General features: G+C 47.2%; 1 protein-coding gene across 1 annotated transcript in view; it reads left to right on the forward strand.

Annotated features, from left to right (window-relative positions):
* LOC142310909 (lysosomal acid lipase/cholesteryl ester hydrolase-like) overlaps nt 1-19,152 on the forward strand; it is a 61,989-nt gene that overhangs the window by 519 nt on the left and 42,318 nt on the right. The window contains exons 2-3 of the mRNA XM_075348736.1: nt 1,810-1,948; nt 12,713-12,827. Coding sequence (XP_075204851.1) covers nt 1,817-1,948; nt 12,713-12,827 — 247 coding nt within the window. The 5' untranslated portion in view covers nt 1,810-1,816. The remainder of the gene's footprint in view (nt 1-1,809; nt 1,949-12,712; nt 12,828-19,152) is intronic.

The following is a 19,152-nucleotide window of genomic DNA, read 5'->3' on the forward strand; positions in this document are numbered from 1 at the left end:
CTAGTATTGGGGGGATTCTGGCGCTTGACTAGTATTGGGGGGATTCTGGCGCTTGGCTAGTATTGGGGGGATTCTGGCGCTTGGCTAGTATTGGGGGGATTCTGGCGCTTGGCTAGTATTGGGGGGATTCTGGCGCTTGGCTAGTATTGGGGGGGATTCTGGCGCTTGGCTAGTATTGGGGGGGATTCTGGCGCTTGGCTAGTCTCACGGGGGATTCTGGCGCTTGGCTAGTATTGGGGGGGATTCTGGCGCTTGGCTAGTATTGGGGGGGATTCTGGCGCTTGGCTAGTCTCACGGGGGATTCTGGCGCTTGGCTAGTCTCACGGGGGATTCTGGCGCTTGGCTAGTCTCACGGGGGATTCTGGCGCTTGGCTAGTCTCACGGGGGATTCTGGCGCTTGGCTAGTCTCACGGGGGATTCTGGCGCTTGGCTAGTCTCACGGGGGATTCTGGCGGCGCTTGGCTAGTCTCACGGGGGGTTCTGGCGGCGCTTGGCTAGTCTCACGGGGGGTTCTGGCGGCGCTTGGCTAGTCTCACGGGGGGTTCTGGCGGCGCTTGGCTAGTCTCACGGGGGGTTCTGGCGGCGCTTGGCTAGTCTCACGGGGGGTTCTGGCGGCGCTTGGCTAGTCTCACGGGGGGTTCTGGCGGCGCTTGGCTAGTCTCACGGGGGGTTCTGGCGGCGCTTGGCTAGTCTCACGGGGGGTTCTGGTGGCGCTTGGCTAGTATAGAGGGGGGTTCTGGTGCCTATATTGGACCTCACCATGGGCTGTATCCGCTGTCTCTGGAGGAGGCGCTTATTCCATCCAATATAGCAGGATCCTCTCCCTAGATGATTTTGCTGTACTCACCTCCCCTCATATATTGGGAATTACATGTGAGCGATCAGGATGAGATCAGCGGGGTCTGTACTTCAGCTCTCCAGACCTGTTAGAAGATGCCATGAATGGAGGAGAGTTGTCTGTTCTCCCGGACTCAATAGATGGGGGTGCCATATGGCTGGCCATATTAGCCGTACATTTTGCAGTGGCTCTGCGTTATACTGCCGCACAATCCCACTTTACAATATAAGCAGCAGTAGATGTACAGGCTGAAAATGTATTGTAAGGTGCTACATCAGTACAGTGCCATGTACTAGGAAATATCACCTATAAAAAGAAGATGAGTAGAGTGCTGTGCCTGGTGAAATATAGGGGAGCACAGAGCTCACTGGAGCACCAAGTATCAGCAATTAGTGGGGTACTGGTAAGCAGCCCTCCCAAGATATTACATTATTGCTGTGATAGTGGGGTACTAGTAAGCAGCCCCCCATGATATTCCATTGATGCCTTGATAGTGGGGTACTGGTAAGCGGCCCCCCATGATATTCCATTGATGCCTTGATAGCGGGGTACTGGTAAGCGGCCCCCCATGATATCACATTGATGCCTTGATAGCGGGGTACTGGTAAGCAGCCCCCCATGATATTACATTGATGCCTTGATAGCGGGGAACTGGTAAGCGGCCCCCCATGATATTACATTGATAACTTCTCCTAAGGACAGGGCTTTAGTATTATACCCCCATAACTCCCCTTATGTTGGACTGGTGCGTTCTCACAGTGGGGTCCACAGACCTGATCGGGTTGTCACTGCTGGTTTAGAAACGCCGCCCTACTTTGTTCGTTAATGTGTCATATAGGTCAACTTTACCCCCCTTCTGCACCACGTATTACATTGCTTATATAATGTATGAATTTGTCGCTCATGTCAGTTGTGTATATTCCACGGTCAATATTTCGCCATAACTAATTTCTATGTTCATTACTTTCCAGTCCCAAGATGTGGTGGTTGGTTGCAGTGCCCATATTGATCAGTGGCATTACGGCCCAGTCATGGGCTCCATCACCGAAAAGTAGACGAGATGCTGGGGACTTCCTATATACCGCAGACCCCGAGGCTACCATGAATATTGTAAGTAATGTTCTTATTGCTAGTGCTACATAGTCAGGAGGTAAATGCGATCCTCAGCAGAGCTGTCCTGGATTTGATGCTCGCTAAATCTGAATTGTGCCCAAACAATCCCAATAACTGATAAAGGGGTCTTTTGTGGCAGCTGCTGTTCCTGCTTCAAAAGTGATGGAACAGTGGAGGCTGAATCGGCAGCATGGACATCGCCTGACTCAAAGAGGTGCGTGGCCTGAAAGATAGGGTCAGTGTGGCTGGAAAGGGAGGAAGACATGGCTAATATACTGAGAACACGTCTACATTTTCTTTGGGCTAAATTCTGACGTGACCGGGGGCAGTGCTGTCCTCTGATGGACAGTTCGGGCCAGTTATGTCCTCTCCGATGCTGCTATATCAGGCATCAGAGAAGCACAGTTGTAAAGAAGATGGTCTGATTGGGTGCTAACAGTGCAGTCCAGTGATATGGCCAGCTTCAGAGCAGCGCTTACAAGCTCTGTAGGAACAGGATTGTAAGCAGTGCAGATTTGGTCCCAGTTGCAGGGGTCCTTTCCCCCCCCCCCCTCAAAAAGTAGTAAACCATAAAATTAAACACCCCCATTCCCCTTATTGTTAAAATAAAGAGGCTTCTTAATGTTAAAGGAACCTGTCACCAGATTTGGCGGCCACCACCAGTGAGCTCTTATATACAGCATTCCAGATTACTGCATATAAGAGCCCAGGCCGCTGTGTAGAACATAAAAATCACTTTTATTATACTCATCCAGTGGGCAATCCGGTCCAATGGGTGTTGCTGGTCTTCGGTCCGGTGCCTTCTACAGAGCGGCCTGGGCTCATATATAAAGTATTCTGGAATGCTGTATATAAGAGCTCACTGGTGGTGACCGCAGCTTATAGTCGCCAAATCTGGTGACAGGTTCCCTTTAATTGTTTCTACTGGCACTTGCTAATTTTTTAACACGTGAGAACATGAGAATCATGCTTTAGGTCCTGTGCGCACGCTGTGTTTTTTGCCGTGGATTTGCCGTAGTTTTTGCTGCAGAAATGCTGCAGAAAATGTTTATAACCTTTCTGCAGCATTCCCCAGCAAAACCTATGGGAAAAAAAAAATGGTGTGCGCACACTGCGTTTTTTTACGTACAGGTTTTTGATGCAGAATTTCTGCAGCAAAAAGAAGTAGCATGTCACTTCTTTTCTGCAGGTACCTGCGGTTGTAGCCATAAATAATGGTAAAAAACCGCGGGTACGTTTATTACCGCATTTTTTGCCGCGGATGCGGTATTTTGCCAGAGGGTGTGGATTTTTCTAAATAAAAAGTTATTTCCCAGTGCGCACAGGGCCTTAAAGGCGACCTGTCACTCGGTCAGAAGGGGCCAGTTTCTGCACTTAGTTTATTCTCGCTGCTCCCTGGAGTATTTTTAGTTTGTTTTGTTTTGTTTTTTTTTTTTTTAGATCCGCCATTCTGTTACAGAAATACAGTCCTTTTTATTTAGTGCCTAAAGTCACGCTACCTTGATAAAGACCACAAAAATTAGCACAGAATATAAAAACTCATATCTGGAAGCGTATCAGATTAATATAAAAAAAGTGGAATACTAGGGTGAGCAGTGGAAATGAAATAAAAGCTAAAACTGACCACCTTTGACCAAATGACAAGTCGAATTTAAAGGGTTTGTCCACTAGTAGCACAACCTTTTTTGATTCCCTATGTTTTCCCCCCGAGTATACTCCTCTCCTGTTCCGGTGCCGCTCCAACGGTGCCCGGGATCGTGGTGCCAGTGCTGATGTGGGGTTGTGACGTCATGTGAGCCCCGCATCCAATCAGTGCCGGCTCCTGTCTCCCCGCCTTCGGACCAATCAAGATAATCAACAGGAAGTGAGTGCTGCGGCTGCACGCATTTCCTGTTGATTGGCCCAAAGGAAGGGAGACAGAACCTGACCGTGATTGGACACAGGCTCACGTGACGTCATAATCCCACGTGAGCAGCGGCACCATGATCCCGAGCACCACTGGGGATTTATTATTTTAACATTGGGAACCAGAAGGGGTTGTGCTAATAGTGGACAACCCCTTTAAGTACTCTTTTAATCCACGCTCACATTGCATACACTGGGGAAATTTAGGTGTTATTCTAAAATATTTAAAGTACAAATTCTGTTTAAAAAAACAAAACCCTCTTTGTAAAGTCCCCCGGGCTGGTCGCTGGTTTTAAGGAACAGGACCCGGCTTTCTCAGAAGAGTCGGCACAACTTCTCCTTTAACATAAAGTGAGAAAACCCCTTAGAGTAAATTCATACTGAAAACTTTATTGCAGACATTTCTGCTACTGAAATTAATTTCCATTTACCTAAATGTGTTTTTTTTTTTTTGTTTTTTGTTTTTTTTTTGGGGGGGGGGCATGGATTTCTCCAAGTTTCATATAGACGGCTGATAACCGCAGTGACGTCTGCAGTGTGTGAATCCAGCCTTATATTTCTCATGACAAGTCTGTGCGGTTTTATTCCCTTTACACCCACAGTTTCTTTTTGCTCGTGATGAGCTAGTCATTCCCTACTTACGTAGTATGTGATAACCCGGCCCCATCCTCTCCTGCTCCTCCACGCATGGCTATGATGGAAATTACTATACATTTCTAGCAAACAATAGCACACACTGTTTTGGGCTCTGTTTGGTGTAAAATGGAAACAATAATAGATCTTCTATAGGAAGGGGTTAAATTGTTAGACGTGGCAGAGTCTTGTGATCCACACATAGTTTTATATTATAGGGAAGTTAAAACATGGAAGTATCGTCAGTGCTCGCGCATAGCCGGCCACTACCGAGAATATAGTCACAGGCGTTTTCTACAAAGAAATTGAGACATTTGGACGCCCCAACATAATTGATATTTTTTAGACGTTCTCTACTTCTGTAAGGCGAGTTATTTAGGCGCTGGTCAAGTTAGGCCTTGTTCACACTACGTTTTTGCCGTGGAAAAAAATACCCAGTGTATGCAGCAGCAGCAGCAAAGTGAATGAGCTTCTTTCTTGTTTCTTTGCAGATTTGAACCCATCAAGCGGTTTTGTTTTATTTTATTTTTTTTCATATCTGCAGCATGTCAAGTTTTTTTGTTTTTTTTGCAGCAGTTTTATCCATTCAAGAGAATGGGAGGAAAAAACCTCAAGTAGCAAAAAGGATAAAAAAATACATTTTTTTCTGCCAAAACTGGTTGCTGTTAATACTAAATGAGTGCACATCTCCTTAGTTTTCTGGGTATACTCTGGTTTATAATGAGGAAAAAGGCTTTTATGTTATGTTGTGGGTATCAATTTATTTATTTTTCCTCTATAAATAGGAGACTTTGCTTTGGTTCCCCCTGAACTAAGTGCCCCGAGATGTTTAGAATACTGACATGAAGTAGTGAAGACTGAATTTACAACCGCTGGTTCTGGGGGTAGGGTTTGTGACAGCCCCTCTGGTTCTAGGGGTAGGGTTTGTGACAGCCCCTCTGGTTCTAGGGGTAGGGTTTGTGACAGCCCCTCTGGTTCTAGGGGTAGGGTTTGTGACAGCCCCTCTGGTTCTAGGGGTAGGGTTTGTGACAGCCCCTCTGGTTCTGGGGGTAGGGTTTGTGACAGACCCTCTGGTTCTGGGGGCAGGGTTTGTGACAGACCCTCTGGTTCTGGGGGCAGGGTTCATGACAGCCCCTTTGGTTCTGGGGGCAGGGTTCATGACAGCCCCTCTGGTTATGGGGGCAGGGTTTGTGACAGCCCCGCTGTTTTCTGGGGGCGGGGTCCGCGACAGCCCCGCTGTTTTCTGGGGGCGGGGTCCGCGACAGCCCCGCTGTTTTCTGGGGGCCATCTTTGCGATTTTGCTGAGCCCCTGTATTTGCTCCTCGAGTATTATGGTGCATTGTCAGTAAGTGGACCAACTGGTGGCAGATCCTCATCACGTGTATTTAGGAGAATAGGTACACGCCATTGTGAAATGTACCACCTAATCACTGGGCTATACTGGGCTGCAGTGTGTAACACTTTTTTTTACCCTCCATCCTATGCATTTTCTCTTGCTCCTGGTAAGTATTGCCTGTGGAGCGCATAGTGTGCGGTGTGGAGCGCATAGTGTGCGGTGTGGAGCGCATAGTGTGCGGTGTGGAGCGTATAGTGTGCGGTGTGGGCTGGTGACTCACTTGGAGGTATTACTTCATATATGCTCTCTCGTCCCACACAATTCAGATGTGGCCAAATCTTTGAACTCAAGTAAATAAAAGTGTTAGGAAAGAGCCTTCATTCAGTCTCAGCCTTGTACTTTGTACAATGAGGTAATGTCTGTGTATAGGATATTCCATCATCCAGATCATCAGGCGCTTAGTTGCCATACCTGAGCAAACATGAGCCATACATGGCCAGTATCTGTCAGATCAGCAGGGCAGATTGGGCAATCTTTAGATATACTTAAAGTGACATCCACCCTTTAAAGTGAGTCTGTCACCCCCAAAACTGAACTTGAACTATATAGACCTGCAGATAGGGGCCTTAGTCCCTATAAAAGTCACACTTATCCTGTAGATTTTAGTGTTTTATAGAAAAGCAGTTTTACATATGTAGATGAGGGGTCTTCGGTGTACTCTTGGTGTGGCCAAGGGCCCGGTGCACCTATCTGCCCCCCCATTTATTTACAATACTCTGGTGCTTGTTTCATGGGGATTGCCAGCACTCACATTGCATTGCTGTCTGGTATAACTCCCCAGCGCAGTGCACACTGACACTGAGGTGCGAGCAGACGAGTCAGGTGCGAGCAGATGAGGCCAGATGCTGTGATATATGTAGTAAATTTCACTCCACATTCTCTCCAATTTGAATGCATTGACGTTTTTTATTCACCCGATATAAACCTCACATCGATGAGGTACAGTTATTCAGCGCTTCTATACATGTGGGCGACCACATCTAGCCGAACTACTCTTCAAACTGGTGAGTGACACCTGGGTAAAGAGTCTACATGTAATATTGTCTGTCTCAGACACACTGAATAATTGTAGTTATCTGTGATGTACCTATCCTGTGACTAAAATACTTCACCGCCTCAATTCTGAGATTGTGCAGTGAAGTTTGCTACATACTGACACTGGAGCGGCCACATATACAGTGTCGGTGTGTGCAGGGGCCGCGATCTCATCCCTCTCCTGTGTATAGCGGCTGCTCGCTGCACACAGGATCACACAGCAGTGTGCACCCACTATACACAGGAGAGACAGATGACACGCAGACATTGTGCGCATTCTCAGCTCCCTTTCCCAGTCTCCGTCAGCTGCTTTATAATCCTGAGTGTAGCCAGCGTCCACTATATACAGCAGTAAGGAACGAGAACTCAGCCTCTGTACACACTGACACTAAATGCTGGTGCTTTGCCCTAGTGTTAGTATGTGCAGGTGTAGGGAGTTGTATCAGGCAGTACCCACTTTGCTACATGCTGACACTGGAGCGGCCACATATACAGTGTAAGGCCAGTTTCAGACGTCCGTCTTTTAGGGACGTGTGACATCCGTTTTTAACACTGATGTCACACGTACCCATGTTACCCTATTGTGTTCTCACACAGACTGTGTGGTCCCGCTATTTCACACGGAGATGTGTCCGTTTTTTCTCCGGCAGAACGGGTGTCACACTTATTGCACACTGATGTGATCCGTGTGACATCAGTGTGACCTGAACTGGAGGAAAGAGGTTTTTAGATAAAAAGATGTTCTATATTTACCTGTATCCAGTGATGCTGTCTCCGGCTCTGCTGCCTCCCGCTCCTGACCCCCGCTCATTGATTATTCACTGCAGTGAGCAGCTGGGAGCAGGGGCATCGCGGTGACAGCACTGGAGACAGCACCGCCAAGGACAGCACCGCTGGGGACATCGCTAGTGACAGGTGAGTATCCTGCCAGTAGTGTGTGCAGGGACGTCCAGGAGGTCATCGGATTTCCGAATGAACTCTGATGACCTCCTGATGACACTCCTGCAACAACTGCGCTACAGCGAGTGTCACGATGGTGACTTCCAGGGGTTCATGAGTTCATTGGGAACTCCGATGACCCCCTGGATATAACTGCACAAACTGCAGATACAGGTGAGTACCTGTCCCAGGTGATGTCCCCAGCGGTGCTGTCCTCGGCTGTGCTGTCCGGCGCTGTCCCTGCGATGCTCCGGCTTCCAAATCCTCGGGCAGTGAATTATAAATGAAAATAATGAGCGGGGGTCAGGAGCGGGAGGCAGCAGAGCCGGAGACAGCATCGCTGGATACAGGTAAATATAGAACATCTTTTCATTGCAGAGACACGTGTATGTGTCACACGTATGCAAACACGGATGTCACACATGTGACCATAACCATGCGTGTGACTGGTACCTGATTAAACACGAACGTCTGAAACCGGCCTCAGTGTGTACAGGTGCTGCATTCCTATCCCTCTCCTGTGTGTCCTTGGTTACCCGATATTTACCTTCGTTACCAGCGTCCGCCGCTCTCACACTGTCAGTGCCGGCTCCCTGCACACATAGCCAGACTACACATCGGGTAATTAACCCGATGTGTACTCTGGCTATGAGTGCAGGGAGCCAGCGCTAAGCAGTGTGGGCTGGCAACAAAGGTAAATATCGGGTAACCAACCCAATATTTATTTACCTTAGTTACCAAGCGCAGCATCGCTTCCACGCGTCGCTGGGGGCTGGTCACTGGTCGCTGGTGAGATCTGCCTGTGTGACAGCTCACCAGCAACCCGTGTAGCGACGCTCCAGCGATCCCTGCCAGGTCAGGTTGCTGGTGGGATCGCTGGAGCGTCGCTTAGTGTGACGGTACCTTTATGCAGCACTCACTTTGCTTTGAAGGGAGGGGCGACGTATTGTAATTGAGGGGGTGGAAAGGTGCACCAAGCCCTTGCCCATGCTAAGGGTGCACCAAAGCCTCCATCATTTAACTAAAATGACAGTTCATATTCATGTAATAAAACTGTCTTTCTATAAACATGTTTAGTAAAATCTACAATTACATGTTTTTTTTTTTTTGTTTTTTTTTTTTTATATAAGGGCCAAGTACTCTGTATTAAGGTCTAAATAGTTCAGTTTCCATTTTTTGGGTGTGACAGACTCAATCGTGTTGATTATGGAATAACTACTATTGTTGTTCTCGTTATTATTTCTTTCCTGTCTCGTTTGTACTTGGCCAAACCAAGGAGAGAGCAGGTTCGGGATTTAAGATTTCAGAGACTAAACAAGTTTTAGAAATGTCACCTCTGACATCCATACTTTTAAGGTGCTATAAATATTGCACACCATACGATGTAAATGTAAAATAGAATTTTATTTTTATCATCCTTTTTTTCATCCAGTCTTAGGCTGCTTTCACGCATCCGGTTTTTGCTTTGCGGCACAATACAGCGCTTTGCGGGAAAATCACATCAGTTTTTTGTTTTTTTTTGCCGCCGGGTGCGGTTTTTCCACATAGACTTTTATTAGCGCCGGATTGTGCCGCATGGTTTTTGCCTGATGCGGCATATTTAGCCTATGCGGCGGCCGGATGGAACATTGCCTGGCACGTTTTTTTGTGCAGCGAAAAAACCACATCGCGCCAGATGCGGCGTGATTTACAATGCAAGCCTATGGACGCCGGATGCGGCGTCCTGCGGCAAAAAAACGCTTCTGGCCGCTGGATGCGGTTTTTTGCACTGCACATGCTCAGTATCAAGCCGCATCTGTCAAAAAACGGACGGGCCGCAAGGAAAAACTTATGCAACGAATCCATTTTTATCGCCGCATCCGTTGCATAGGTTTTTGAGCCAGATTGTGCCGCACTGCAAAAACCAGATGTGTGAAAGCAGCCTTAGGCTATGTGCGCACGTTGCGTAAATTCATGCAGTTACGCTGCGCTTTGCAGCGCAGCGTAACTGCATGCGTCCTGCGTCCCCTGCACAGTCTATGGAGATTGTGCAGGGGCCGTGCGCACGTGGCGTCTCAGAGCGCAGCGCTTCGGCTATTGCCGAAGCGCTGCGCAAAAAGAAGTGACATGTCACTTCTTTCCTGCGCTTTGCCGGCAGCTCCTGCTCTGTCTATGGCAGGAGCTGCAGGCAGAGCGCATGGAATCGGCGCTCACTACGGACATTTCTGCAGCGATCTAAAGCGCACATGTGCTCTTCAGATCGCTGCAGAAATATCTGCAGGGCTAGTACGCAACGTGCGCACATAGCCTTACTGGTACAGACAGAAAATACTTGGTGGTCATCAGAGACTGTATGTGTGTAGTTAGCATTTATTCCTACAAAATTAATACTGTTCGTCTCCCATTAAGAGTAATGGAGAAAAAAAAAAGTTTGTTTTTATTTTTTTTATTAAAAGCGTGGTCAACTAAGCTTTTAGTGTGATGCACAGCAAAAAGAAATAGCTCTGCACTAACGATATACCGACTCTAAGCGGATCGGATCACCAAGAACACATCCCCATCCAATAACAATCAAACGCGGTGCTCAGCTTCCAAGTATATGCCCACAATCCTTTTTACAGAAAAACATCCATGTGGCACTCCCCAATTGCTAAAACATCTTCTTTGTTCTTCAATTCATAAAAAAAATGCAAGGCAAAAGGAAGAGCTGCAGGGAACGTCTGGACGGCAGCTGTTTCCTGCTGGAATTCACTTCTTCAAGTCCTGAAGTTTTTATTATATCAAAACCAAAATGCAATCAGACGTAAACCGGATGAAAGAAAACTTTTTAAAACCCCACTGCAGTGTTTTTTATTTCACTGCTGGAGTGGTGCTTCTAATCTAGGCCCCCTCCGGCATCTACACCTTCTATGGATGCCGCTCCTGACGGTCTCTGGCACTTTGTGTCTAGTAGGTTGCTCTAGTGCCTCCTCGACCACACCAGAGGTTGCTCTTTAATACACCTCTATGAGAGCCTTTTTCTGACCCTCCTAGACTTGTATTGAGAGCTTGTGACGTAACTTCTGAAAGTTGTGGTCACAAGATGGTGGGATCGGAGCGATGTCAAAAAAGGTGAAGACGCCAGAGGATGAATATAAGATGGGGGGCAGGGGACTTAAATTTAAAGCACCACTCCAGCAGTAAACTACAAAAAAACAGCTGGAATGGTGCTTTAAATCTTAAGGGCCCGATACACGCTACGATATATCTGACGATATGTCGTCGGGGTCACGTCGTTAGTGACGGACATCCGGCATAGTTTGACATATCGTAGCGTGACAGCTACGAGCGACTGTGAACAAGCAGAAATACTCACCTTATCGTTGCTCGTTGACACGTCGCTCATTTTCAAAAAAATCGAACATCCTTCTGTGCTCCGGTTGTTCGTCATTCCCGAGGCAGCACATGTCCCTATGTGTGACACCCCGGGAACGATGAACACAGCTTACCTGCATCCTGCCGGCAATGCGGAAGGAAGGAGGTGGGCAGGATGTTATGTCCCGCTCATCTCCGCCCCTCTGCTTCTATTGGCCGGCCACTGTGTGACGTCGCTGTGACGCTGAACGTCCCTCCCCCTTTTGGAAGAGGATGTTCGCCACCCACAGCGACGTTGTTTGGGAGGTGACCAGGGTGACCGACTTTGTGCGTCACGGGCAACAAATTGCCCGTAACGCACAAACGATGGGGGCGGGTACGATCGCTCATGCGAACGCATGATAAATCACCGCGTGTAAAGCGGCCTTTAGACCCCTTTTTTCGGTTCCATTGTGCCATCTTGTGGCCAGCAGTCAGAATTTACATCACAATCACTCAATACAAGGCCACGAGAGCCAGAACGAGGCTCTCATAGAGTTGTATTGAGTTATGACCTCCATGAAACACTGGAGCAGCGGGCAGATCACAAATTGCAGGAGACCGACCGGAGTGGCAGTGATAGAAGATGAAACCGCCAGAAGGGGAGTATAATATTGGGGTCAGGAAAATTAGATTTAAAGCACCACGGCAGCGGTGAATAAAAAAAATACCTCTGGAGTGGTGCTTCAACTTTGTTGTGCCCATTTTAGTTTATGGGTGCTCTGTGAATACAATGTTCAGGTGTATATGTCCGGTGGAGTGCACTGTATAAGCCTAATATGGGGACCATATCCATACAGCAAAGTGAGCTACAAATGACATGGATAAATGATAATATTCTGTGAATATGTGGTTAATCTACACTGACACAGGTATACCATAAAAGAGCAGAATGAAATAAAACCCAGCAAAAAGGCAGGAGATCAGCAACGCCCAGAGTATACATGAAATGACTAGAAAGCAGTGCCCAAAGGTAACCACCTACGAGGCACCGCACGTCTGTGCATCTCTGAAAAAGATGAAGACTGTCAGGAGGAAGGCCACAGTCACTTTCTCGGCTCAGTTCAAATGAATGATTGCGTCAGAATCCTGCTTTTTGGCTATTCTGAGAGAAACCCCAATATAGAGCTCAGGGGAGCACACGGTGTATGTGCCTTGCTCGCACTACGCCAGTTTGGGTGAAGTAGAAGAGGCAACAAATTCATTAAAAGGTGCACACTGCTTAATGAATTTGGCTTTTTTTTTTTGAGCAGTGTGCACTACTCCAGTCCGTTACTGGAGTAGCGTTTCTGCCTGACAAGAGACGGCTTGGTGTGACCATGTGCCGTGCTGACCAGGCTCTTCCTCTGATCCACCAATTTCAGTGGAGTTCATCCGAAGTGCCAAAGTTTGAAAAAGATTTTGTACATCTTCCCTGATGAATCAACATCATTTGCTTTTGTTCTCACTGCAACTTTTTTTTTTTTTTTCTTTCTTCTTAGAGTGAACTTATTAGATATCGAGGTTACCCAAGTGAGGAATATGAGGTGACTACTGAAGACGGCTATATCCTGAGCATCAACAGAATACCATGTGGAGTCAAATATCCATTTAAAGGTGTGTGTGAGAGGCGAATTAGTTATAATTAAATGAATATTATGCACTTACAAGAAGTATTTCCTAAAAACCAATGCTGTATATTGTACACTGTCAAAAATATATTAGATTATCGTAGTTAAAGGGTATCTGTCACCTTGTTTCTGCCATCTAATCTGATGGCAGCATAACGTAGGGACAGAGACCCTCATTCCAGCGATGTGTCACTTACTGGGCTGCTTAGTATAGTTTTGATAAAATCAATGTTTTCTCTGCTGCAGATCTAGCAGTTATACAGAACTCAAGACTATGCCTGACTACCTGGCAGCATGCCAAGTAGTCCTGTAATGATGATCTCCTGATAATTAAACCGTGATTTTATCAAAACTACACTAAGCAGCCCATTAAGTAACATATCGCTGAAATCAGGATCTCTGCCCCTACATTATGCTGCTCTCAGATTAGGTGGCAAAAACCTGGTGACAGATTCCCTTTAACCATCATTGCTTCTAATGTGAGGAGGCAGGTGCGCTGTCCAGTATTATTTGGCTGTCACACGATCTCTCAGGCAGGCACTGTGCGCTATTTTCTAAATCGTGTGCTCTATCAAGATCATCTTCAGTCTCGGAGAGACGTACTATGTGAGCGGACACAGTCCAGATGCAGTATCCGGACACCCAATGCTCTGAGTGCTGCGATCCCTACTGCACTGACAAGGTACATAACTGGATTAGGGAGTTTCTACAGCTGACAGTACACATTAGACAGCGATCATTCCCTGCTCCACCATGTACAGGCTGAATGCTCCTGTGCTCTGATAGAGGCGCTGCAGGACTCCTTTGGCCTTGACTCTCTTCCATGCCAAACATGGACGTCAGCGGCCTATCATGTTACCTTTCATGGGATAGGCAGGAGGCCCCATACACACTAGATGCCTGGCCAATGCTGCCAAAACATGGAGTTCAGATGAATTTTTGTCTAGGTATATGTTTGTTGATTTACCCATACACAATAGACTGTCACGTACTCTGTACCCCCTGTGAAAAGCCGCTATATATGTGTGACCACTTGGCTAGTGCTGTGCTCCAGCTTGCTTCTCGCTATTTTGTCACCATTCATTGTTGTGGATAGGTCTACTTATTGCAACTTTTTTCTTCCTTGGATAACTCCGTATTTTCATCCTTGGTTGTTCAGTTTATGGAATCGTGTTTATTGTACAGATCGATCACTTCATGTTTTCATGCATCTGACTTTTTTCCCCCCCCTAAATTCTATCTTAGCTGATGATGTGTATATTGATGCTTTGAACGCATGCACAGATCCATGTACAGGCGCGATAGTCTATAGGGCTGTACACCATGCACATGTGATGCCCTGGAGTCCAGGGGTCACAGGTCATTACACACACCACACACACACCAATAAAGTCCTGATTGCCTCTCTCAGTGCTAGACAGGCACACTAGGTGGGCGGAGTCAGGCGGAAAGACACGCCCACCGAGGACTCTGCTGGGCTGAGACAGGGAAAACAGTGTTCAGTCGTGAGTAGGAAGTGGTAGTAGAGGAGTGTGACACACAGCGCTCCTCGGGGCCTGGGTAGGAGCCCAGGACCGACACACAGTCAGGCAGGCAGATGGCAGGGGCCGCCTGCAGGAGATCGGGAACACGACCGGTAGAACCGTAGGGACCGGAGCTGTGTTGGAGCCCACCGGACCTGAACCGGGGAGCCAACAGTCTACCCTAGCACCAGGAAGGGTACTTAGACCCTGACTAGGCCGTAGGCCACCAGATAGTCAAATTAACTGATTGAGATCTGGACCTCACGGGGTCCTTTCCCACCCAAAGTCCCGATTGACGGCAACAGCCCAACCTGACCGGATAACAGCCATCGCCAGAGGCCATAGATCCAGGGGCCAGCGCCTGCGGGCAAAGGAACTCCCACGACATACCCGCCAGGGAGCGGACCACCCGTGCTTAGGCACCGTGGTCCACACAAGCTTAGGTGCACGAGAAAGGAGGACCCTGTCACACAGTCCAGTGCTGCAGCCGGCCGTGGGCCACCCATCTTTAACCTTGTTTGGTTTACCAGCGCCTCTGAGTGACTTGATTGTGAGTACCACAGCATCGCACCGCACTGCACCGCAGCTCCCCCGCTACCGGGCCCCGGGACACACCGCCTCTACCCACGGAGGGGTTAACAACCAAGCTTCGCCTTGCCATCGCTCCCGGGAGCCCCTCCATCTTCACCGCAGCGGTGGTGCCCCCATATCACCACAACTCGTGGGTGGCGTCACAAAAACCACCCCCAACACCAGCATACCCGCATCCCCCCACGTGCAGCGCCAGCCTCCCCTTTCAGAGCGATGTGACCCCCGGGTCCGTGAGAGGCTCGAGCCAGCAGTACGAGCACGGATCCGAGCGGCTCGGCGGTCGCAGCCGAGGCCGCGGGGCGGTACACACAGAGCCATGTACAGGCTCTATAGTCTATAGGGCTGTACACCATGCACAGAGCCATGTACAGGCTCAGTAGTCTATAAGGCTGTATACCACTCTGCTCATAGTCACATCTAAAGGCCCTGTCACACAGAGATAAATCTGCGGCAGATCTGTGGTTGCAATGAAATTGTGGACAATCAGTGCCAGGTTTGTGGCTGTGTACAAATGGAACAATATGTCCATGATTTCACTGCAACCACAGATCTGCCAAAGATTTATCTCTGTGTGTGACGGGGCCTTAAGCACAAACCCCTATGACTTCCATTGGCTATCATCGGCAGGTTATGTGCACAACACCTGGCAAGTGGCACAAAGTCAGCAGTGACTCTTTCCACCTGGTGTGGAAGTGAATGGCTGAACTACCCTTTTAAATATGAGATTCACCTAATAACACCATGCTTTCTCTGTTTTTAATTCAGGGTTTTTTTTTTTGTTTTTTTTTTTTTTTTTTTTAACATGCCTGGTAAGATTTGCACCATTTGTGTAAGAGGGGAAAAAAAAAAAGATATAGATAGATATATAGATATGTATGTGTGTATATAGATAGATTATATATAATCTAGTATCGAGATTTTACATATATATATATAATATTATTATTATTATTATTCTATAGAGATAGAGAAATATATAACATAAATAATATTAATCTACCAAACCACTTGTTATTTATGGGCTCTGATGTTGCTGCTGGATGACAGATTTGGACTCGTATGTCACTTTTCCAGTGGATTTGTGAACTTGTCTCCACTTTTTTGGACGTAGCTGGAGACTTTTTTTTCCCTTTCATTCTCTCGGCCCATATTAGAGGACAGCTGTCTCTTTTACTGCACATTTCTGGCTTCTTTCCTTAAACACAGTAGCCTCTTTGAATGGGCGCCCATAAAATATTTTTTTTTATGTGCAGGAATTATCTTTTCCATTTTATGTTACTATTTTCTCTGTCGTTGCGTACATCCTGCCGTTTAAGTTAACGAAGTGTGAAGCGTTGGGCATTGATCTGGTGCAGTGACACAGGCCGCACGCAGATGCCTATCTTGGCCGGTAACAAGGCCGGGGCTTCAGCTGTACTGTTCTCAGTCGCACTTGCCCTTGGACGATGACGCATTAGTAACATCATCTACATTGGAGCCAAGTACTAACATGAGGATTCCTTGCGGCTAGGACACTATGTCCATGACCAGACGTGTTCTTGGAACTAACAGAGTTTAGGAAGAGCAGGATTTTGATTTGGAAACGTGTGAAACTGAGAGAAACTACAAGGCTCTCTGAGGAACGATGACAGAACATGACTTTCATTAGAAGACACGGAAGATGTGCCAGTAACTACTTCATGGAAATGTGCAGTTCTGTTAATCCTCCTTCTGCTTTGGAAATGGCAGTGTTAAGCCAATCCGGTGTAATCATGGACATAAATGTTCAGACTTGGTTCTTCATCAAGGATCGTGAAGCCTTTGAAGGTTGGATATTCTGGAAATGTGCTATCACGGAGCTTTGGATTTTCTGATGGTCCTACAGAAGTAACGTGGTTATTCCACGTTGTCATGTCACGATTTATTTTAGGTGGAGCAAACGTTTATATACAGATTATATTGGCATTTTTCAGTTCCCCTTTTCTTCTGAGTCAGGATGTTACAAACCTTACTTGTTGCAACAAACCAACAACATAAGTGCGAAAGCTCTAAAGACACAGATTTTTGAGGGTCACAAATGCGCGCAAGAATTGTGGCATTTTCCATGAGGCATGGAATGAATACATAATGGGCACTCTTCTGCATGTGATTGCCCTGGGATGAAATTTTAAGAAAGAAAAGACTTAGGGGTACTTTGCACACTACGACATCACAAGCCGATTGTAGCGATGCCGAGCGCGATAGTCCCCGCCCCCGTCACACATGCAATATCTTGTGATAGCTGCCGTAGCGAACATTATCCCTACGGCAGCTTCACATGCACTCACCTGCCCTGCGACGTCGCTCTAAGGGGGCGGGTCATGCAGCGTCACAGCGACATCACACGGCAGACGGCCAATAGAAGCGGAGGGGCGGAGATGAGCGGGACGTAAACACTCCGCCCTCCTCCTTCCTTCCTCATTGCAGGCGGGACGCAGGTAAGGAGATGTTCCTCGCTCCTGCGGCTTCATACACAGCGATGTGTGCTGCCGCAGGAACAAGGAACAACATCGTACCTGTCGCTGCAGCGACATTATGGAAATGCCTGACACTACACCGATCATACAATTTCGACACTTTTGCGCTCGTTAATCGTAGTAAAAAGGATTCACATACTCCGATGTCGACAGCGACGCCGGATGTGCGTCACTTTCGATTTGACCCCACCGACATCGCAGCTGCGATGTTGTAGTGTGCAAAGTACCCCTTAAAGTGCCATTCAACATAATAAAGGGAGCCCAAATCATATTTCATGCATATAAATAATTTTTATTGTGAACAAGAAATACACAGGGGTAAAATAAAACCGGATAAAATGTCTATAAATGTCATAGGATCAAAGTGAAGAAAATGAGGAGAGGAAAAAGAGGCACAAGAATTCCCTTTAAAAATGGTATAAATCAAGTACTGATGCAAGGACAGAAAGGAGTCCACCTAGAAGAATGTGGACGTGCATCCCATATAAATGGACAACAGCCATTGTATAAAGTGCAAAAGTGCTTAAATATATAGGGATATCAGTAGCTCCAAAATTACTGGCGTGCACTAACACACAAAGTGATACTCGCCCATCAGGTACTGATTAGAGGTAAACCACGCTCCCCTATGCGTCTCGCTACGGCTTCATAAGGGGGAAGAAAAGAAGTTCTGGAACCGGTGCCAGAACACTCTTTATCTTCCCCATTATGAAGCCTTATATTTATACCATTTTTAAAGGGAATTCTTGTGCCTCTTTTTCCTCTCCTCATTTTCTTCACTTTGATCCTATTACATTTATAGACATTTTATATGTTATTTTTTCACCCCTGTGTATTTCTTGTTCACAATAAAAATTATTCTTATGCATGAAATATGATTTGGGCTCCCATTATTATGTTGAATTGCACTTTAAGTCCTTTCTTTCTTAAATTTTCAGCCCTATTTGGTGAGGCGTGCCGATACAGCCTACAGAGAGCTGTCTTGGTGTCCTTTTTTTACGAATTTGTTTTTTATTATGATTGCCCTTGGCAGTGAGGACGGGCAAATCATACATGACCTATCTTCAGAAGGAGCGAGAACACATGGCAGAAGAAGAAAAGGGGGCAGCAGTACACGTGGTCAACTGCCTTGTCATGTACTACTAGGGGACTTGTCCATTACTAACGCTGTTTTGGCTTTCGTTACTTCGGTGAATGAGTGCTCAGAAACACTGCAAGTTCGAAGAAATACTATGTATTGAAAAAGATTTATCAATTTTATATTCGGGACTCTAAATCTTCAAAGCTATCTTTCGAATCTATATATATAATTGCCTTATTCTGTCTGTCTGTCTCCAAAATTGTGTCCTTACGGTGACAAACAGTGGATTGGCCGCTGGGCTCGGCATGGCCCCGCCCCCACACACGGATTAGCCGCTCGGCCTTGACCCGCCGCTCGGCCTGGACCAGCCCCCTCACGCATTGGACGCTCGCCCCAAACAGTGGATTGGCCGCTGGGCTCGGCATGGCCCCATCCCCCCACACGGATTTGCTGCTCGACATGGACCCGCCCCCTCACGCATTGGACGCTCGCCTCCCAGGTGAGCGCATCAAGGTCCTGCAGCGGCGGAACACACACACATGCACACACATAACAGACACACACACACATCAGATCGCATCCACGTCCTGCAGCGGCGGAACACACACACATGCACACACA

The sequence above is a fragment of the Anomaloglossus baeobatrachus genome, chromosome 5 (genome assembly GCF_048569485.1).
Source record: "Anomaloglossus baeobatrachus isolate aAnoBae1 chromosome 5, aAnoBae1.hap1, whole genome shotgun sequence".
Classification (NCBI taxonomy): Eukaryota; Metazoa; Chordata; class Amphibia; order Anura; family Aromobatidae; genus Anomaloglossus; species Anomaloglossus baeobatrachus.